The 21,045-nt window shown below is 64.0% G+C and overlaps 1 protein-coding gene across 7 annotated transcripts in view; it reads left to right on the forward strand.

The window, feature by feature from the left end:
• Nucleotides 1–21,045, forward strand: part of ADAP1 (ArfGAP with dual PH domains 1) — a 32,776-nt gene that overhangs the window by 9,812 nt on the left and 1,919 nt on the right. For 2 of the 7 annotated variants that reach the window (XM_053926802.2, XM_053926806.2), the window contains exons 2-10: nt 2,505–2,635; nt 7,481–7,572; nt 11,517–11,599; nt 15,350–15,462; nt 16,065–16,211; nt 19,718–19,801; nt 20,001–20,063; nt 20,470–20,541; nt 20,771–20,999. In XM_053926802.2, coding sequence (XP_053782777.1) covers nt 2,505–2,635; nt 7,481–7,572; nt 11,517–11,599; nt 15,350–15,462; nt 16,065–16,211; nt 19,718–19,801; nt 20,001–20,063; nt 20,470–20,541; nt 20,771–20,999 — 1,014 coding nt within the window. Of the gene's footprint in view, nt 1–245; nt 397–1,021; nt 1,612–2,504; nt 2,636–3,788; nt 3,988–7,480; nt 7,573–10,848; nt 11,026–11,516; nt 11,600–15,349; nt 15,463–16,064; nt 16,212–19,717; nt 19,802–20,000; nt 20,064–20,469; nt 20,542–20,770; nt 21,000–21,045 lie in introns of those variants that run through there. The other 5 variants (XM_053926805.2, XM_053926804.2, XM_071221826.1 and 2 more) reach the window with 5 other exon arrangements.

Here is a 21,045-nt window from a genome sequence, read left to right on the forward strand (position 1 = left end):
TCCACCCCAAGCCAGTTGCTTGGGCTACCAGCCCCACCTCTGCCCTGGAGGTCCCGCCCCTGGAGGCCCCGCCCCCAGGGTGCGGTGGCCACATCCCGGTGGCCTGAGCGCGGGCGTTACTCGGGCCCCTGGGTGTCTCGCCGGGTGTCTCTGTGGCCTGAGCCGTCCCCCCCTGCCCCGCTGGTCGCCGTGTCTGTGGCCGTGGGCCACCTTCCCTGCCCGCTGTCTCCCGGACCCGCTGGTTTTCGGTCCAGATTTCCTCACTTCCTGTCGGGGCAGCATTTTCGCAAACAGGGAGCTGGCTCCTGGGGCCCCGGCAGGGGGCGCCCTGTGTGGTGTCCTGGAGTGGCTGCGGGGGCGCCGGCAGGGTCCTCTGCGGCGGTCAAGGTGTTGGAGGTGACACCAGACCCAGGGGAGACTCAGAGCCGGGCGGCCGCGGGGGCGGGGAAACCTTTGCTCAGTCTCGGGTGGGGGTCTCCTGTCTGTGGCAGCCAGGGCCCAGAGCTGGGGGGCGTGGCCTTCTCCCCACCCCAGGCCCGCTGCCCCCTGCGGTCTCCCCGCAGCGCGGGCCCCACCGGGTCTCCGCAGGCCCCGCCTTCCCAGCCCTGGGCACCCCCAGGCGGTCACTCTGCAGTGGGGGAAGGGAGCTCAGGGTCCAGGCTTTCGAGGGCAGTGCAGTGTCCGTGGGGCCAGGGCTGTTGGGAGGGGCTGCGGTAAACCTGACCTCTGACCCCTGACCCCTGACTCCCTTTACATTCTGGGGATGTAGACAGTGCTCTGTAAACACGGCCTGGATTGGCAGATGCTGTGAAGAAATGAGAGGTGTTTCTGGGGACGCATGGAGGGGCCCCAGTTGGTGTCAGGGGGCTTCTGTGTGCAGTGACATCTGAGCTACGGTGTGCAGGGAGGGGGATGATGCGGGAGGCCCCGGGGGGAGTTCCTTGGGCTCTCCCAAGCAGCCCTGGGTGTGCTGTGCGCCTCGAGAGCATGGCTGTGGCTTCTGGGGCCAGCGGACTGCGGGCAGAGTGAGCAAGGTCGGCGCAGGAAGCCAGGAGGGGACACAGAGGCATGGGGGGAGGGGGACAGCCATGCTGGTGGGAGAGGCCCTAGAACCAGGGCTCTGAGGCCTCGGGGTCTCTGGGTGGCCTCTGCCCTTGCCGTTCCCCACCACCCCAGGACCACCCGGGCCCCCACCCTGCAGACACTGGCGAGCCTGCCCTCCTGCCCACAGCCCCCAGGATAGGCCGATGGGATCAGGGCCTGCAGGTGACACAACTGAAACTTGTCTATTCCGAGTGTCACTCAGAAGCTGTGTGGCTTGTACCAGCTACCTGCTTCCACTTGCTCCCTCAGACCCAGCTCAGCCCTCAGGACCGGCCGGGGCTCTGTGGGCGGGGCTGGGCACACAGTGAGCACCACCTGTCCCCCAGGACCGCCACTGGCCACCACTGACCTTTTGGGAGTTGACCCTGGCCTTCGCCGGAGGTGTCTGTCCCCCCCTTTGCATGTCCCACACACTTGCAGGCGTGCACACCACGCAGAGCCGCGTGGACCCAAGGCCCAGGCGTGTGGCGTCTGAGGAGCGGCTCTGACTTCCTGGCACCGAACATAGTGCGTCCTCTGAAGGTCCCTGCAGTGGGGTGGGGCCCCGTCCCCAGTAGGGCAGGGCGAGGGGTGGGCTGTGGTGACCGGCCTGTGGGCACAGCCACCCCAGCCCTGTGCTCTGACCTGGGCACGTCCATGCCGCACCCGTCACGTTCCCTGGGCCCTCTGCCATGGTCCCTGCAGGGTGGGATGGTGCTGGGCTCTGAGACAGGTGAGGGGGTTGGTGGGCATCGCCTGGCCTCCAGGGGCCCCCCTCAAACCCTGCTGTAGCCCGTGGCCTCAGCGGGCATCTTGGTTTCAACCTGCCTGGTCCAGAAGGTTCTGTGGGTTCCTGGCAGCAGCCAGCCTCACTCGGCGATGTGCTGAACGCAGAGAGCACCACCCGCCCCCACTCACCCCACGCCACCCTCCACAGTTCCTTTGTCATCGGTCAGTGACCCGTGGACCCCTCACGCCTCCCTGTTTAGACTCTGCTGCGTCACCCACAGGCACCTACTCAAGTAAACTGCACACACGACGTGTCCCCTCACCCCGGGATGTGTCGCTGGGCACGGTCACGCCAGGGTCCTCGTCATGCTGGCCTCTGGTGCTAATCACATGCTGGTGTCGAGCCCGTGGTCCGTCCTTGGGGTTGCCATTGTCAGCATCCCCCATCGACGTGGCGTCCACTCAGGGGTCTGAACAGCTCCAGCCCCAGAGCTGCTGCCTCTCTGCGGGGCACAGGGCCCTGCCTGGGACCCACGGGGCTGGTGACCCTGGGCATCTCCTCGCCAGCTGCCCATTGGCACAGACAGGGAGACGGAGGCCAGAAGGCAGCCACTGCAGGGCTGGGCTTCCGGCTGTGACCTCTAGCCCCGTGCCACGGACCCCTCTGACCGACTTTGACCTTTGCCTTCCAGGTCCTGACTGGGCCTCCTACACCCTGGGCGTGTTCATCTGCCTCAGCTGCTCCGGCATCCACCGAAACATCCCCCAGGTCAGCAAGGTCAAGTCCGTCCGCTTGGACACCTGGGAGGAGGCCCAAGTGGAGGTATGCCCGGCAGCGGGGGACCCTCAGGACCACCTGGGGGCTTGGCCTGGTGGGGCCTGAGGCTGCCGAGGTCCCTGCTGTGCAGCTGCACCTGCCCACCATCTGCTCTGTCTGGGCGGACTCTCCCGCTCCCTTGTGGGGCAGCTGCAGAGAGAGGGCGCTTGGCCCTCCGTGGACAGCACCTGGGGCTTTGGTCTTCCAATCCCAGCCCCTGGGGCCTGCCTGTGCCAAGGGACAGGCCCTCCTGTGTTCAGGGCTTTCCTGCCCACCTGCCCCCTCCTGGGCCCATACCTGGTGAGCTCCCACTGCAGGAGGGCCGGGGGGTTGCTGGCCCAGGAGAGGCCTTAGGAGGGGGAAAGGCAGGGACACACAGGCAATAAACAGGGTGGTGACTTGGGCTGTGGTAGTAGGAGGGTCCCCCGCACAGCCCAAATGAAGAGGAGAGGGAGTGGACTCTGGCTGGGGAGACCACCAGGTGGGGAGGAGGAGGCCAGAGGAGGGGGCGGTGCAGGGGGTCTGACTCCATGGTGACCCTGGGCAGACTGGTGGAGTGGAGGAGCACGCCTATGGCTGCTGGAGGTCCCATGGCAGGAGGTGTGGCAGCGGCTCGGCCGGGGCGGCCATGGAGACGGGGTCCAGGGCTGGTGGCTCCTGTGCAACTCTCCTCAGGAGAAACTAGTTCCCTAGGTCACTGTGACTTGGTGGCAGCAGCCTCCCCTGGGAGCTTCTTAGAAATGCAGAGTCCTGGGCCTCCTGGGTCCACCTGCCAAGTCAGAACCCACATTTAACACGCACCAGGTGCCAGGACACGCACCTGGTACTGCTGGAAACATCTGACACTCACCCACACAGGGCTCGGGAAGGCCCGTCTGGAGGCCGCCCCAGGCCGGGCTGGGTGGCAACCACACCTGTGTGACCTGAGCCCACCTCGGTAGGGGTGCTGCTCAGACACCTGTGATCTCTGGTCTCTGATCGCTGTCGGCACCTGCTCACGGGGCGCAGCAGGTCTGCGGGGAAGGGTGGGGTGGGGCGGGTGCCCTGGAGCCTGGCCAGGCCCGTCCTGCCCAAGCTGCCTGCTCCCTGCACGGGCATGGCGTGGGTGAGTCTCATCCCCCAGCCCTGTGACCCGGCCTGCAGAGGCGGCACCTGGTACAGGAGGGGATACCCTGTGTGAGCTTGGCCCGGCCCCTGCCCGGTGCTCTTCCTTGGCTGAGGAAGAAAGGCTGGGCCCCCCCTGGGCCGTTCCTTATTCTGAGTGAGACCGAGCTTCTCCTCCTGTGGCGGCTCAGGGTTGTCCCTGCCGAGGCCTGTTTCCTCCGGTTCTTACACTTTAGGAAGTCCAGCCCTTTGAGGTAGGAGCCGGTGTTTTTCAAGGTTACTTGTCTTTCGACTTTGCTCCTAGGGCTTTTGCAGCGGAAACTTTCCACTTCGACGTAGTCAGATTCACCGGCCTTCTCGTGTGTGCTTTCAGGGTTTATCGCAGGCTCAGGCCTGCTCGGCCCCGGGGTCGTTTTCACTCGCAGCGGCTTTACTGAGGCGCAGCTCGCACCCCGCGCGGCTCGCCCTTCCAGCGCGCAGTCTGCAGGGCTGAGCCCCCGCCAGCAGCTCGTCCTGCAGTATTTTCTCGTCCTAAAGAGACTGGGCACCATCAGCAGCCCCTCTCGGCCACGCCCCCGAGTCCCTGCCCAGAGCGGGGAGCCTGTCTCCTTCTGGGCCTGGTGCGTGCTGGGCCGGTCAGAGCCCTGGGGCCACACAGCCTGGTGCATGGTCGGGTGGTCCGCGGTTCCTCCCGTGCGTGATGGACACGGTGCCCGTGTTCAGCTGATGGCCACTTGGGGGTCTCTGTCCGCTGCTGCCGGCACCAGTGTGCGTGTCTCCACGGCACCTTTGCCCTCCTCCCACTGGAGGGTCATCGCTGGGTCTCCTGGAGACCCTGCGGCCGACACCAAGGACCTGCCAGGCTGCCAGTCCGGACCAGCGCCCATTCCCCCCGGAAGGGCGCAGCGTCCCAGCTGCTCCGCGACGCCAGCCGTCCCTGTGGGTGCCAGCTGGGACCTCGTGCCCCTGCCGGCTGATGGTGCCGCACATCTCGCCGCCTGCTGCTTGGCCGTGTGTATGTCTCCTTTGGAGACGTGTCTGTTCCAATCCGTTACCTGTTTTAAAAGTGGGTTATTTGTCTTTTTATTATGGAGTTAGGAGTTTTTATTGCATTATGAACAGTTCCTTTTATTTTCTGCATGTAAGTCTGATGTCACTGTGGGATTTGTAAACACGTTTTCTCATTGTGGGTTGTCTCTTCCTCTTTCGGCAATGTTTTTTTAATGCACAAAGTACAGTTTGTATTCTTAGGAGATGTCCACATAATTTTCAGATAATTGAGGTGGAATTGACACAGTGCAGAACTCACCATTTTAAAGTGAACAACTTGGAAAAGAGAGACTTCCGGCCAAGATGGAGGTGCAGGGAGACACACCGTGCCTCCTCACACAACCAAAAGAAGGACAACTACAAATTTAAGAATAAAAAACAGCCAGAGCTGCCAGAAAATTGAACTGTCTGGAAGTCCGACAACCAAGGAGTTAAAGAAGAAACATGCATCCAGACCACACCACAACGCCGTGACGTGGGTTGCCGCGCCCTGGCAAATACCTAAGGCTCCGCCCCTTACTACACAACAGGCGCACCGAGACAAAGAAATATGGCCCAAATGAAAGAACAGATCAAAGCTCCAGAAAAAATACAACTAAGTGATGAAGAGATAGCCAACCTATCAGATGCACAGCTCAGAACACTGGTAATCAGGATGCTCACAGAATTGGTTGCGTATGGTTGCAAAACAGAGGAGAAAGTGAAAGCTATGAAAAGTGAAATAAAGGAAAATGCACAGGGAACCAACAGTGAAGGGAAGGAAACCAGGTCTCAAATCAACAATTTGGACCAGAAAGAAGACATAAACATTTAACCAAAACAGAATGAAGAAACAAGACTTCAAAAAAAAAAAAAAAAAAAAAAAAAAGAACAAGGAGAGGCTTAGGAACCTCCAGGACAACTTTAAACATTCCAACATCCAAATTATAGGAGTGCCAGAGGGAGAAGAGGAAGATCAAGAAATGGAAAAGTTATTTGAAAAAATAATGGAGAACTTCCCCAATCTGGCAAAGGAAATAGACTTCCAGGAAGTCCAGGAAGCGCAGAGAAGCTGGACCCAAGGAGGAACACACCAAGGCACATCATAACTACATTACCCAAGGTGAAAGAGAAGTAGAGAATCTTAGAAGCAGCAAGAGAAAAGGACACAGTTACCTACAAAGGAGTTCCCATTACACTGTCAGCTGATTTCTCAAAAGAGACCTTACAGGCAAGAGGGGGCTGGAAAGAAGTATTCGAAGTCATGAAAGGCAAGGACCTACATCCAAGATTGCTCTATCCAGCAAAGCTATCATTTAGAATGGAAGGGCAGATAAAGTGCTTCCCAGATAAGGCCAAGTTAAAGGAGTTCATCACCACCAAGCCCTTATTATAGGAAATGTTAAAGGGACTTACATAAGGAAAAGAAGAAGATCAAAAATACGAACAGTAAAATGACAACAAACTTACAACTATTAACAACCGAACCTGAAAAACACAAAACCAAAAACACACTAAGCAAACAACCAGCACAGGAACAGAATCACAGAAATGGAGATCACAGGGAGGGTTACGAATGGGGGAGTGGAAGGAGGAGAGAAGGGGAAAAGGTACAGGGAGTAAGAGGAGGCATAAATGGCAGGTGGAAAATAGACAGGGGGAGGGTAAGAATAGTATAGGAAATGGAGAAGCCAAAGAACTTGTATGTACGACCCACGGACATGAACCAAGGGGGGCAGTGCCGGTGGGAGGGGGTGCAGGGCAGAGAGGAACGGGGGGATGGGACCACTTAATATCACGATCGATAAATATATTTAAAAGAAAAAGAAAGGAAGTGAACAACGTGGTGTCATCCAGCACGTTCTTGACGTGGGGCAGCCGTCACCTCTGTCGGGATCCGAAGCGCCTCCGTCCCCTCAGAGGGCCCCCCGCGGCGCAGCGGCCCCTCTGCACAGGGCGGCTTCTGCGAGCAGCCTTGTGGCTTCAACGTCCGTCCCGTGGCTTCACTTTCTTGATGGCTTCCTTTGAAGCACGAGTTTTTACTTTTGAAGAAATCTCGTTTGTTTTTCTTTTGTTGCTGGTGCATCTGGAGTCAAATGTAAGGACGCATTTCCTCGTCCAAAGTCCCCGAGATTTCCTCCTCTGTTTTCCTAAAGTGATTTTTAAAACTATCCCACGATCTTCACTACTTTTATTGTTGAATTCTGGAAATTAAACCTTTAGTGCAACGGGATGCACTTTTCTGAGAGGTTATCCCCTGTGCCTTCTCTGCTCGCCCGTCCTAACGCTCTCACCAGCAAAGGGCGTTCCTGTCGGTCCGAGTCCCTGTCACCGCACATTCACTGCTGTTGGACCTGCGTCCAGCTCACGCTGGACCTCAGACCCTCAGACCCCACCTCCCAGGCCCCCGCTGGACCTGCTCCTGGGCCTGGGGTTGGTCCCATGAGCTCCGCGCCCTTCTCAGCACCTGTGCCGTTTTTGCTGCACCGCGACAGGTGTCAACGTCTGCTGGAAAGAGTCCTCACGGTCAGAACTTTCTAGCATATTTTTGCTCCTTACTTTAAGAACGAACTTTAGAATCACTTCCAGCTTTAAAAAACTTGATTCCTGGTCTGTTTGGTCCTGTCCCCTCGCCCCAGGTGGTGGTGTCCCTGGGACGGGAGGGCTCCGGGGTCCCAGCTGCTCTGACCTGCCCGGCCCCTGTCCTCTCTCTCTCAGTTCATGGCCTCCCACGGGAACGACGCTGCCAGGGCCACGTACGAGTCCCAGGTGCCATCTTTCTACTACCGGCCCACGCCCTCCGACTGTCAGTGAGTAACAAGGGGCCCGTTGGGTGCTGGGCAAACAGCCAGGGCTCTGGGAGGCCCCGGGCGGGGCGGCGGGTACCCGGGGACCCAGGGCTGTTTGCCACTGGCAACTCAGCGCCAGGGGGCCGGGGTTTGAGGGGCCACTGGGTGTGCGGTGCCCCTGGCGGGGGGAGGGGGCGGCTATGGGCATGTGGGGACTGCGTCACCCACCTCTTCCTGTGGGGCCTCAGCCTGTGCTCAGCCTGGGTCCCTGGCCAGCTCTCCCAGCACCTGCCCTGCATTTGCCTGGCTGTCCCCACCTGGTGCCCTCACCTGTCTCCAGCCACATGCCCAGCACCCTCGGGCCTGGCTCCCTATCCTTTCCTCTTTCCCCTGAGAACCCTCTGTCCTCTCGGAGCGCGGCGCCCTTTCCCCTCAAGTTCCGTGGGTGGGGGGCTCCTCGAGAGGAGGCGGCCTCGGACTCTCTCTCCTCTTCCCAGCCCCCAGCACAGGCGCCCCCCACCCCGTAGGTTCTGGAAGTCGGGGGAGCCCGAGGGCCCTGTGGACGCAGGTTCTCGGAGAGTCGCCCTGGGGCCATGCGCCACCTCCTGGCCCTTCTGTGGGGGCTCTGGGGAGACCCTCCTGTCCCAGGAGCTGCTGCTGCACACTGGCCTCCTCCCTCCACGTGGCCCTCCGGCCCCCTCCCCGCCCCACCAGACACCCAGGCCCTTCCTGCTCCCAGAGCAGGCCTGGCCCTCGGGGGTCACTCAGGGCTCCAGGGTTGTGGCGAACCAAATGGCTCTTAAACACCCCCCCCAAGCCTCTGACTTGACCAGGGAGCCCCAAGGCCCACAGGGGTGGGGAGCTCCCCAGAGCGACGGGGGCCCAGCGCAGGAGCCAGCCAGGCGGTCCCCCCCACCCCCCAGGGCTTCCCACATCCCTGGTGGCAGCGCCTCCTCTCCTGTGTCCCCGATTTGCTCCTGGCTCACTTAGCAAGCCAGGGGCCCGTGGGCCCTCAGCAGGGGGTTGCTCCTTCCGTCTCTGCGTTAGGTGCGCAGTGGGGAGTGCAGGCCCGGCACCCGGCGCTGCACCAGCTCCAGTGCAGGCCCCGGAGGTGTGTCTGGACATAGGCTCACTCCCTGCGTGTCTGCGTGTCACGGCTGGCTCTTCCCCCGAGTGGCTCAGAGAGGCGCTGGGTCCTCCGTGAGCGCTGCTGGGCTCCTGGAAACCCGGGCCCCAGGCCTGCCGGACTCGGAGTGAATCGGCACAGTGGGGCAGCGGCTCCTGGGGTGTGGTGCCGTCACCCAGCCGTGGGCAGCTCTGAGGGTGGGTCACTTGCCTTTGTGCCAGTGTCTCCTGCCTGTCTGAGCCCATAGCCAGGGACAGACTGGTCCACAGGCTCATGTCCCTGCGGGCGCCCTGGCCCCTTGCAGAGGTGTGTGCTCAGGGGACTGGGCATCCCAGGGGAGTGAGCCCTGATGTCCGGGTAGGCCCTGCCATCGGGAAGGCTCCACTAGGCGAAGGTTCTCAGGAGCCACGCCGGACACTGTCTGAGCCTGCAGTGGGCCCAGCCCGGAGGGCTGCGTCTCAGAGAAGCCCCTCTCCGGGCTGGTATCGTCAGGGAGGCGTGGGGGTGGCCCACCACGCTCACCGTGCGCAGTGCCGTGGTGGGGATAGAGGACCGTGGCCGAGCTGGGCGTGGTCTGAGTTCCTTTGTGTGTGAGGGTGCACCCTAGCTTTGTACGCTCTGCACAGGGCTCCTGCAGCCGCTGCCTCCCCAGCTGTGTGTGTGTGGGGGGGGGTGAGGCACGGGGGCTGGTGCCGCCTGCCACCAGGCTGTTGTGGAACGAAACCAGGGGGAGTGAGGCATGTGGCCGAGGGGCCCAGAGGGAGCTCTCTGGACACAGTGGTCCCACCCTTCGCCACCCCGTCTGAGGCTCAGAGCCCCCTGAGCTGGAGCCAGGAAGAAGCAGACAGGGCTCAGGGGGTCTGGCGATGTGGTCGTTTTTAGAGAGTGGCCGGTGACTCAGCTCCCTTCCTGTGTCACCACCGGTGCCTCGTTTCGACACTGCCAGTCATACTGCTCCTCTCGGTCTCACTGGGATGGCGAGAGCCCGCCCAGCCGCTTCCTGTGTGCGGGCGCGGGCAGCTGCTGGCGGGGGCCACACGAGCGCCCCCACTTCCTGCCAGCTATGGGCCGGGGCGCCCCTTCCCTGGGGTGGGAAGTTCTAGAGCCGAAGTGTCCCCCTGGCCTCCCTGAAAACTGCTCCTTGCCTGCTTCCTGGGGCCTCGGTGACCAAGCTCCACGGACCGGCAGCTTCAATGGCGGGGTTTCCGTCTTGCAGCCGAGACCCAGGGGGTCAGGCTTCCTCCTGAGGCCTTGGTCCTCACACGGCCGACCCTCTGTGTGCCAGTGTCCAGGTTCCCCTTTCTGTGGGGACGCCGATCAGGACGCTCTGGGACAGCCTGTCCTGACTTATTAATCGGCAGCTGCCCTGTTTCCAGATGGGGGCTGATGTGAGGGCCCCGGGGACTGGGACTCCGACGGGAGATGGTGGGGGGGGGGGATGCAATTCAGCCCTTCACGGACACATGCAGAGGGTGCCGTGAGGCAGCCACGGGTCCAGGGTCACCTCCGTGGGCGGCAAAGCCCAGCAGTCCGACGCCAGAGGCAGCGCCGTCGGCCCGCGGCACGTCTCTCCACGGGGGCTGTCAGCAGGTGCCCCACCCCACTTGGAGGGGACCTATCCAGACCCCAAGGGCCCTGCCCACTGGGGTGGCGGGGAAGGGGGGGTGGCGGGGGAGGGGGGTGGCTGTGAGGCCGCTGCCCTGGAACATGGGCAGCTGTCGGGGTCACCGTGGGTGCGTGGGCACTCCCCTCACACAGGGCGTGACGCGTCGGTGCTGGCCCAGGCGGCCCCTGGAGGGCGGGCCCCGCTGACCCACAGTGACCCCGAGGTTCAGGACAGCTCTGCAGGCCTGGGGGGCTGCCCCACCCTGGTGCCTGCTTCTAGGCCTTCCTCCTGAAGCTGCTTCTAGAAGCTTCCGGCCAAGCCTGGGGAGGCCCTCATGTTAGAGATGAGAAGCTGGGTGCAAGAGGGGAGCTGACTCCTGTAGGGACTGGGTGGCACCCCCAGCAGGCAGGGCACATCCTCACTGGCTATGAAGGGGCCTCTCTGGGAAACGGGGCCTTGCAGACGGGGGAAGGCTCTGGAATGAAGCCTCACTGGGGGTTGGGTGGGCCGGGCGTCCCATGCCGGGCATCCCCATGGGAAGCAGGGATGGGTCCCTCAGGTGGGTGCACAGGGAGGAGGTAGGCGAGGAGGTGGTGGGTCCGGTGGCTGATGGGGCAGCTGAACTCAGTCTGAGATGCTCCTGGGGTGGCCAGCGGTGTGACGGCAGGCCCAGGTCACTCAGGGACATGCAGGGCCTCGCTGTGGGGTGCTGGGTCCTGGCCTTTCTCCTCGACGTCCTCGTGTGAGTCCAGTCCCTCACAACCAGACGCTTGAGTTCAAGGGAAGCGGGTGTCTCAGGCGCTGGCAGCAGGAGAGCCCTGGGCCCTGGAGGAGTCTGTGCGCAGGTGCCCAGTGAGGACGTCGGTCCCCGGGGCCACCGCACTGCAGTGCCGCTAACGTTCGGGTCAGAACCCGCCAGCCCAGATGGGCCAGTGCCGGGTAGCGACTGCTCATGGGCACTGGTCTCTGCTGGGGGTGGCGGCTGCACACCTTGGGACTCAGCTGCGGACAGGGGGGCACGTCACGAGGGTGACAGGGGTGGCGCATGACGTACGTCTCAGCCTGGAGGAAGGGGAGTGCTGAGGAAACTGAGCAGCAGACGATTTTAAAAATCACAGCAGGTGGCTCTCAGCCTCCTGCCAGACCACGGCCACATGTCCAGGGCCGCTCTGGCCAGTGGCCCCCCCGCCCCGCCCAGCCCAGGCTCAGGCCGGCCCTCCGCTCTGTCCCCAGCCTCCTGCGGGAGCAGTGGATCCGGGCCAAGTACGAGCGCCAGGAGTTCACCGACCCGGAGAGGCAGGAGCCGTACTCTGCAGGTAAGGTGGCTCCGCATTGCACCCCCCACGGGGCGCTGCAGAGCCTTTAGGAACTCCGGGAGGGCTCTGAGTGAGTGTCCCCTTGGCCACGGGCTTCGAGCCAGAGACCCAGGGCTCGGAGTTCCTGCTGCTCACAGCTGGGGCCTGAGGGAGCACCCTGGGCTCCTGCTGCCAGGAAGGGATCCTGCTGTGGTGGCAGGAAGGCCCCAGGGCGTCATGGGGTATGGGATGCCCTATGCCCCTTGGAGTGATCCCTCCACACGGCTGCCCAAGGGTGGGACTGGCTCCCACATCCCAGCTGTGGTCCCAGGGCCAGGGCAGCTCCTCCTGCAGCCCGAATGCCGCACGGCAGGCCTCTGGGCCCTGCGCCTCCAGACCCCCCACCCCGTCCACCCCATCGCTGTCGCTTTCATGCAGCCACTTCCTCCTCAGCTGACAAGCCCTGACCTGGGGCTGCAGGGGTTGGGTGAGGGGCACAGGGGTACCTGCGCCTGTTTAGCTCCTGGGACCCCCGCAGGCTCCATCCTGGCCTGAACCCCGGCTGTGTGATCTGGAACCCCTGGAGGGCTCCCCGAGGCCCCGAAGCGTCTCAGCAGTCAAGGACAACACAGTGTGTGCCCTCATTTCACGGGCAGGGCGGGCGGGGCCGACAACTGTGGCACTGGGTCTGCGCCCATTTTCGCATTAGGACTAAAGTCCAGCTCGGGCATAAGGAACAGAGGATGTGGCTTGGCTGATACAATCACCTGCCCTCAGGCACGGCTGATCCAGGCCTGGTGAGAGGCTCTGTGTCAGCCTTTCCTTTCCGCCCTCCCGCTGGGCCTGCCTGGGGCGCCAGTGCTCCCGCAGGTGGGCTCTGCGAGAAGAGGGCCTGCGCCACCACATGGTGGCGCCGACTGCCAGGGAGGGTGTGGCCCGCCGCGATGGAGTGCCGCCTGCCTGTGCACCAGGAGCAGTCCTCACCGCCCTCGCAGTCCCGGGGAGAAAGCGGGGCTGGGCTCCAGAAGCGGGTGTGCACGCAGGTGGCAGACCCTCACGCCAGTCCCTTGTGGGTGCCAGAGGGTGAGGGGTGGCTCTGCGGTGTGTCTGGGAGGGAGGAGGGACAGGAGGGAGAGCCTCTCATGAGGTGGCTGGTGGCCCTGACCCCACCCCAGCCCTCCGGTCTTCTCCGTGGGCTCCTCCCACCCAGGAGGGGCTCGGGGATTCCCATGGGCACTTCCTGCCCTGCCCTGGGTTTGCCGCAAGGACACTTTCCCACCGTGGAATGCAGAAGTCCCCGCGGAGGAGAAAGGGGAAATGCAGGGCTTGGGATGGGCTAGCCCAGTAGTCGGGGTGAGGCCCGGGGCCGGCATGCCTCCCGCTCAGGCCGCCTCGTCCTGGTGTGAGGAGCCCACACACTCAGCTCCAGTGGTGTCCCCAGGGTGACCCCGCAGAGCTGGCCTGTCCGACGGACGAGGCGAGCGCCTGCGCCTGGACCCCAGAGTGAGGTGGGCTTCTGTGGTCCACACCGACGCAAATGAGGAACCAGCGGGGGTGGTGGGAGGTGGGGGACAGAAGAAACCCGCTAGTAAGCATGGGAAAAGCGCAGACACGGGGCCCTGTCCGCGGAACCAGGGAGACCCTTGTGGGCGCTGGTGTCCAAGGGCCTGGTCCCAAGACACTGACGAGGACATGGGGAAGGTGCTGACTTCCCACCAGACCCCGTTTCCTGGGGTGACCGGCTCCATGTCACGGCCACAGACACGACTTCATGCACCAGACACGTGTGACCTGGCCTCAGTCAGGGGGAGGCCAGTCTGGGGGACGACGGACAAGATGCCTGGCCGGCAGCCTCCGAGGACGTCAGGTCATGGGACGCAGGCCAGACGGGGGACCTGGGAGCACAGGGGCTGTGCTGGTGCGGCCTGGGGCCCCTCTGTGAGTGTCTGGAGCTGTTGGCCGGGCGGGACCCAGTGTCAGGGAGGGGGGGTGTGGTGTGGGCCCAGGCTCTGGTGGACCCAGGTGGGCAGGTGCCAACCCTGGCCCAGGTCACAGGCGTGTGGGCGGCCCCTGGCCCCTGCTGGCTGGGGTGACCCCGGGAACAGCTGTTCCCGGCTCCCTCCCGACACGGCCCCGCCTGGAGCCGGAGACTAAATGGCTGCCTTTCACCGGCAGACAATGTGCCCTGTTGTCCTGGGGCCGGGCGCCCAGGCCGCCCCCAGTCACCGACAGACACAGCCCTTCCTGCCTCTGCGTTGCACCCGCATCTCCCTGCCTCCTGGCAGTGCCCCCCAGCCTCCCCACCCCCAGCGGTCCGGCTGTGCAGAGCAGGAGGTCTGGGCCTCCACCCCCCCCCCATCACCCCAGCTCGGTCCCAAATGACACAGGGCAGGTGGAGCCAGGGGCTTCCTGAGGGGAGTGACAGGCCCGCCCTGTGCCTTGGTTTCCCCACCTGTGTCGTGGGGGGGGGAATGTTATGTGATGTCAAAGTGCGTGCAGGGGGGGCCTGCGGCACCCTGGGGCTGCAGGAGGGGCCCAGTCGAGGGAGAAGTTTGTTCTGGTCAGCTGGGGGTGGGGGCAATGCTCCCACAACCCAGGCAGCTCCCCTAGGCGTCGGCCGACAGGCCGCAGATGCTGCAGGCTGGGCTGCGTGTCCGGGTGCCTGGGCCTGGTGGCCCCGGGGCTCGGAGGCTGGGCACCAACGCTGACTTCAGGCTGGCCCGTCGGGGACCCTGGCCAGCACCCTTGCAAACAGGCTGCTCTCAAGGGGCCTTAAGTTAGGCACCGTGGTGGCTCACTGTCAGCAAGCACAGGGCTGCTCAGCCAGAAAGGCCTGGCTCTGGACTAGGGCCCTGTTGGCCAGGGAGTGAAGTCAGGTGGGCCTTGCCCCTTACCCCACCTCCACGCCCCCCCCCCCCCCCCCCCCGCCCCCTACAGCCGCCTTGCGTGTCCTGGGCTCTGCTGCCACCTGCTGGGCCTCGCGGGCAGGGCAGGCACCAGGCCCCCCCCCCCTCACAGCGAGGTGGCCTGAGAGGGGGACTTTGTCTCTGTGCCTCAGTTTCCTCCTCCGAGAGATGGGGATGGGAACAGGTTGACGGGTGTCGAGTGCTGGGCGGGGCCTCACCCGGAGGCTGTGGCAGGAGCTCCGTGGTGCTGAGGAAGGGTGGGCGGGGACCTCTGCAGGTACCCATCGGGGGGCGCTGTGCTCTGCGGCCTGGGCTGACAGGACGTCCAGGTGTAGGCGAGACCGGACCCCCAGCACCGAGTGGTGTGTTCTTGGCCAAGGCCACACTGCTTCAGTTCCTGTGGTCACTTCTCCCTCCGCCTCCCCATGTGAGGGCCCTGTGATGACCTTGGCCAAGGACACAGGGACCACCAGGACCCTTGCCCGCCATGAGACCCTTCCTCACACCTGCCAAGTCCCGCTGCGGCGTAGGCGGCCTTTCCGGGTGCCAGGGACTCGGCAGTGGACACACCTGGGCCCCGCTCTCCTGCCCCGCAGGTGTGTGCCGGTCAGTGCCCCGACAGGAAGCGACCTGGAGCAGCGGGCAGCCTGGGGCCTGGCCTCGGCGTGCTCTGGGCTCTGGGCAGGCAGCCCGGAGCGGGGCGCAGACTCCCACTCGTGCTACGCAGCCCCCCACTTGTGGGGGCCGACAGGTCCCCTCGGGACGAAAGTCCCCCTGCCCTACCCTCCGCGGCTGGGCTCCGGCCGTGTGGTGGCCCCCAGCCCTGTCCCTGTGACTGTCTGACCCTCATCCCCTCTGTCCCCAGGATACCGAGAGGGTTTTCTCTGGAAGCGGGGCCGGGACAACGGGCAGTTTTTGAGCCGGAAGTTTGTGCTGACGGAACGAGAGGGAGCCCTGAAGTATTTCAACAGAAATGATGTGAGCCAGCCGGGGCGGGGTGGGGGGGGCATCCCAGGGCAGCACCCTGCCCCACTCTGGGGGCCTGTGGCAGCAGCACCTCTGTCCCTGCACGCAGCACTGAGTCCTCAGCTGCCTGAGCGCTGGTCTCAGGAGCCAGGCCTCCCTGTTAGGAACGTGTCCCCTGGGACAACCCCCTCCACCCAGGGCCCCACTCACTCACTGGGACACAGAAGGAGCGAGCTTGCCCCTGGAGGGGGCACCCCCGGGCATCAGTGAGACAAGCAAGCAGATGTTGGGGCGCCCCTGGGTCCCCCAGGCAAACACAGGGGGCAGAGGAGGGAGGGTCCAGAAGGCTATGCAGCTAGCCGAGCTGCCCCAGACCTGCTGACGTCAGCACGTCACCCGTGAGGCGGGACCGGGTGGTTCCACGGCCACAGCCTCGTCCACCCCCGGCAGCCCCAGCCAGAGCCTGGCAGCAGGGCAGGGTGTCTGCCCAGGTGTTGAGTCCCACTGTCGTCCCCCATGTCCCCAACGCGGGGGACTCTGCTACCACAGACGCCCCGGCCAGGCAGCCCGGGCCCCACGCAGGCCCAGTGCTGAGTCCCAGCCTCGCTTCCCAGGCCAAGGAGCCCAAGGCCATCATGAAGGTGGAGCACCTGAACGCCACCTTCCAGCCGGCCAAGATCGGCCACCCGCACGGCCTGCAGGTCACCTACCTGAAGGACAACAGCACCCGCAACATCTTCGTCTACCACGAGGACGGGAAGGTGGGCGCAGGCGGGCTCTGGGGCTGGGTCCCCCTTCGCTCTGTGCCTGGGGCGTGTGACCCTGGTGGCCACCTTGCCGACCCGCCCTCCTGTCCCAGGGGTGAACCCCATTGGCTGTGGGGCACGATGCACTTAAAGAGGCAGCGAGTTTCATTCGCTCATGTTGTCGGTGGGGGTGGGGGGTGGGTTGCTGTTCACCAGGGACGGGGCCTCTGGTTGTCTAGTCCCGCGGCTGCTCCTTCGGCTTCGGTGTCCGGGCTGTGCTGGTCCCTCAGGTCAGCCGGCACGCGTTCCCGGGAAGGTGTGGCAGGGCTGGTGGCCGCTCCTCCGTGTTCAGCGGCCTCTGCCCGTGGGGCCTGGGGCTGTCCTCCGTCGGGAGATTTCCAGTTGCCGATTCTGGCCTCGTGCCTGTCACAGGGCAGCCCGGCCAGCTTTGTGTGTCTGGGAAGTGGAGTTTCGTCCGGCTGCCCATCTCAGTTCCGGTGTGGGACTGTGTGTAGGCCCTGAGCGATCCCGCTCACCCTTCCGATTTCGGCGGTCTGCACCCCTCTCTCTGTCCTCCCAGCTAAGGGCGTGTCGGTCCTGGGGGTCATTCTGAAGCACCGGCTCCGGGCATCATTTTTGGTTTCTCTCCTTTCCTTTCTCTCTGCTCTCCTGTCAGTGGCCCCTCCCTCCTGCGGCTCCGGGTCTAGCTGGGTCTTGCTCTAGCTCGAGAGTTGGGGCCAGGCTGCTGGCCCCAGGTTTCTCCTGTCACCGGCGCCCGCAGTCGGGCCCGCAGATCTGGGATGGGCGTGTTCATTTTCACTCACCCCTAAGTATTGTTTCCTGTCCCTCGTGACTTTGTCTCCGGTCTGTCGGTAGTTCAGTCTCCACCACTGTGCGAGTTCACCAGGGTTTCTTCCATTGTGGTCCCAGAAGATACTCTGTGTAATTAATACTCATTTTTTAAAATTATATTTTATTGATTTGCCATTGCAGTTGTCCCAATTTTTTGCCCGCTGCCCCCCGCCCCAGCACCCCGCACTCCTGCGCTGTACTTTACATCCCCATGGCTATGCTGTAACTACCTATTTGTACTTTTCTTTTGTATTTTCATTTACTCATTTTTAGAGAGGGGGAAGGGAGAAAGAGGGAGAGAAACATCAATGTGTGGCTGCCTCCATGCGCCCCCTACAGGGGACCTGGCCCGCAACCCAGGCCTGCGCCCTGACTGGGACTCGAAGCGACCCTTTGGTTTGCAGGCCTGTGCTCAGTCCACTGAGCTGCACGGGCTGGGGCTTGCTGCCTGTGTTTTGATGGTCTGTCATTAGGTGCACGAATGTGAGACCGGCTCTTACACCGATAATTGTTTTAATGTTTTGTCTCCTTAATCACGTAGGAAGCGGAAGGCACAGTCACAGCCACTGTTACAGTAGTAGCTGCTTTTGTCATTGGCCGAGTTTGTCCCTTAGGTCTCCTGGTGGCTGCGACGCTGCCCAGTGAGGGCCCTGGTGTCCCGGCTCCAGGACTCCCTCAAGCTTTTTGGGGGGCAGGTCTGTTGGTCACAAACTGCCCAGCTTTTGTTTCCCTGAGAGTGTCTGGACCCCTCCCTCACTTTGAAAGGCCGGTTTCCACGACACAGGATTCTCGGCTGGCAGGTTTGTTCCCCTTGAACAGACGGGCCACTGCCCCAAGTGTCTGATGGGATATCTGCCTATAATCTCATCCAGGGCCCGCAGGGCGGCCCTGCAGCTGACATCCAGCTGGGGAGACCAGTTCCTGCTCCGCTGCCTCCTGGAACCCTCTTCCCAGGCCTTTCCACACACGGCCCCCCCACCCCGGGACCCGGCTGTGAGAGAGGAGGCTCCAGCCCTGCCCGTCCCCAGCTCTGCTGCCACCCCGCTGCAGGTCTGCCCACGTCTGCGTTCCGCTGTCAGAGCTGAGCGGGAGGCACCCTTCCCTCCAGTGTTGACGGTCCCTTTCCTGGCGCTGAGAGCTGTCCCCCTCCAACCCGGTTCCCTGCGTGCTTAGGACCCCCAGACCCCCATGGACTAGATGAGGCCCTGGATGCCGGTGGCAGCCCGCGGGGCCACAGCTCCAGCTGTTGGGGCATCTGTCCTGGAACTGCATCTCACTGCTGGCTCCTTTCCCGCCAGTCCTTCTGGGTTTGCTCCCTCCTGGGGGAGTTGGGGGCACACCCTCCAGTTGCTTCCCGAGACCCCGTACCAGGAGAGCATCTCCGAAGCCCCCTGCGCTGGACTCGGTGCTGCCGCGGGACTCTGGGTGCAGTGGGTGCTCCCTCATGATTGGGAGGCGCCACAGTGCCCATTCCCAGCCCCGGAGGGGTCCTCGGTCGTGCCGGGGCCTTCCTGGTGGGTCCCTCGTCCCACAGCGCCGGGCAGTGTCCCTATGCCCTTTGCTGGTCCTGTTTCCTGGAACTCCTGCTATTCTGACCTGGTCCCCTCCCTCTTCAGTTCCCACTTTTCTCTCTGTTCCTGGGAAATTTCTTCACGTTTGTCTTTCAAACCCTTTGCTGCTGCTTCTGGTTTCCTGTAGCAGAGCTCCCTGGTCTCGCCAGGCCCTTCCCACAGAGCACATCCTGGGTCCACGGCCCAGCACCTTCTCCCTGGCAAGCAGCGGTCTGGTCCAGGGGCCTTACTCTGTCTTCCACAGGCGGGTTTCTGGGGGTCGGTTTTTCTAGAGGGAACACCTCCTGCCTGGGGCAGGCACCCTCGGCCCACACGGGGCCCGCTGGGAGGGACCGTAACTGTGGTTCCTGGGCAGCTGCCCCCATGCCCCTCAACACCAGACCCTCAGGCACCTTCGGGGGGCGGGGCAGTCTCCCTCTGGGTCTCCTCCCTCAGAGCCCTGCCCATGGCTGTGGGGGGCCTGCTCCATCACCGGGGGGTTGTGTACCCTGGCAGGGCTGCCTGGCTCTCAGCCCCAGGGCTCTCCAAGCCTCCTGGCGGCCACATCCAGCGCTCTGGGGCCATTCTTCCCGGCTCCCAGGTCAGGCCTTTAGGAAACCTCCCGTCCTCAGTGTGAGCAGGTGTGACTGCTCCCTGCAGAACCAGCTCCAGGCCTCTAAGCGTGTCCTCCGCAGCTTCACCAGGAGCCCCTGTGGGGCACTGAGCCCAGGGAGGGTGGAGGGCAGAGGGCGGAAGGCAGGTGGTAAGGGTGGAGGGACCCCTGGATGGGCCTGGAGCAGGTGGAGCTGCGGGAGATGTCAAGCAAAGGAGCCCCCAGCAGGCCCCAGGAACAGCCCCACCTGGGAGGAGAAAAGGCCCCCAGCACCCAAACAGTGCCAGGGCCTGGGGGCTGGTGTGGGCACTGGCCCCACATGCTGTGCCCCTGCCCAAGGTGGGGGCTCCACTGGGTCCTCCCAGGCCCTACAGGTAAACCCTGGGCAGGGGGCGGTCAGAGCAGACGGTGCAGCCTGTCCCTGGGCTGTCCCTGGGGCCCACTGAGCTGAGAGGCCCCAGCCCGTGGCCACGCCCACAAGCAGCCTCTGCCCCCTCTGCCCCCAGGAGACGGTCGACTGGTTCAACGCTCTGCGAGCTGCCCGCTTCCACTACCTGCAGGTGGCCTTCCCCGGGGCCAGCGACGCCGATGTGAGTGGCTGCCGCCTGGGGGATATTGGGCTGGGGGCTGACCATGGCCTCCCTGAGACAGTGGCCCCCCAAGGGACCACAGCAACCCTCCTGGATTCTGGGGCGCCTGAGCTGAGCTGTGGGGGAGGGGGAGGGGCTGGGTTTGTGGGGAGCAGCGGAGGGGGGCGGACGGGGGAGCCGAGCCTCTTTCCTGCCCTAGCTGGTGCCGAAGCTGACCCGGAACTACCTGAAGGAAGGCTACATGGAGAAAACGGGGCCCAAGGTGCGTCTGCTGCTGCCCCAGGCAACCGGGCCACGCCCGGGGGTCAGCACCAGATGTGGTGGGGGGTGGCCTGGGGGTGGAAAGGTGAGGCCTCAGTTCACCTGCATGTGCCTACAGGATTATCTTGGGGTGGATGGTCGTGGCCGCCAAAATGTTTTGTAAGAGCAGGGGGTCCCACTGACGGGAACCCCCTCAGGGCAGGTCCCACCCCTCTCTACCCCGTGCCTGGGCCCCTGCTGGGCCCCACCCCAGCACGCAGGTGGCCCCATAGCCCAGACCCTGCCTGGGCCTGCAGGGGGCGGGGGAGGCCGAGGCGCGGGCCCTGCTCTCCCAGGGTGAGCTGTGGTCAGCTGGGGGCAAGGGCGGGCCTCAGACCCCTGCCAGTCCCTGGCTCTCTGACCCACAGCAGACAGAAGGCTTCCGGAGGCGCTGGTTCACCATGGACGACCGGAGGCTCATGTACTTCAAGGACCCCTTGGTAAGCCGCGGCTGTGGCCCGGGACAGCAGCCGTGCATCCTGGGTGGCCAGCTCTACTGGGAACAGGGGTGGCTCCCGGGACCCTGGCCTCACCCAGCTGTGTGTGAGGCTGGGCCTAGATAGGATGCTGCCCAGAGAACAGCCCTGGGGGCCCCGCCCGTGCCCTGGGGTGGGGCAGACAAGAGGGCTGGGTCCCTGCAGCACTCAGTCTGTGCCCCGCCCACCACAGGACGCCTTCGCCAGGGGAGAGGTCTTCATTGGCAGCAGGGAGAGTGGCTACACAGTGTTGGACAGGCTCCCCCCGTCCACCCAGGGCCACCACTGGCCACACGGCATCACCATCGTCACGCCGGAGCGCAGGTTCCTGCTGGCCTGTGAGACGGAGGCGGAGCAGCGGGCGTGGGTGGAGGCCTTCCGGAAGGTGGTGGACAGGCCTATGCTGCCGCAGGAGTACGCAGGTGAGGGCCAGGGGCCAGGGGCCTCGCCGGGCAGCCCTGTGAGGCC

Source organism: Desmodus rotundus, chromosome 6 (assembly GCF_022682495.2).
Source record: "Desmodus rotundus isolate HL8 chromosome 6, HLdesRot8A.1, whole genome shotgun sequence".
NCBI classification, from domain to species: Eukaryota; Metazoa; Chordata; class Mammalia; order Chiroptera; family Phyllostomidae; genus Desmodus; species Desmodus rotundus.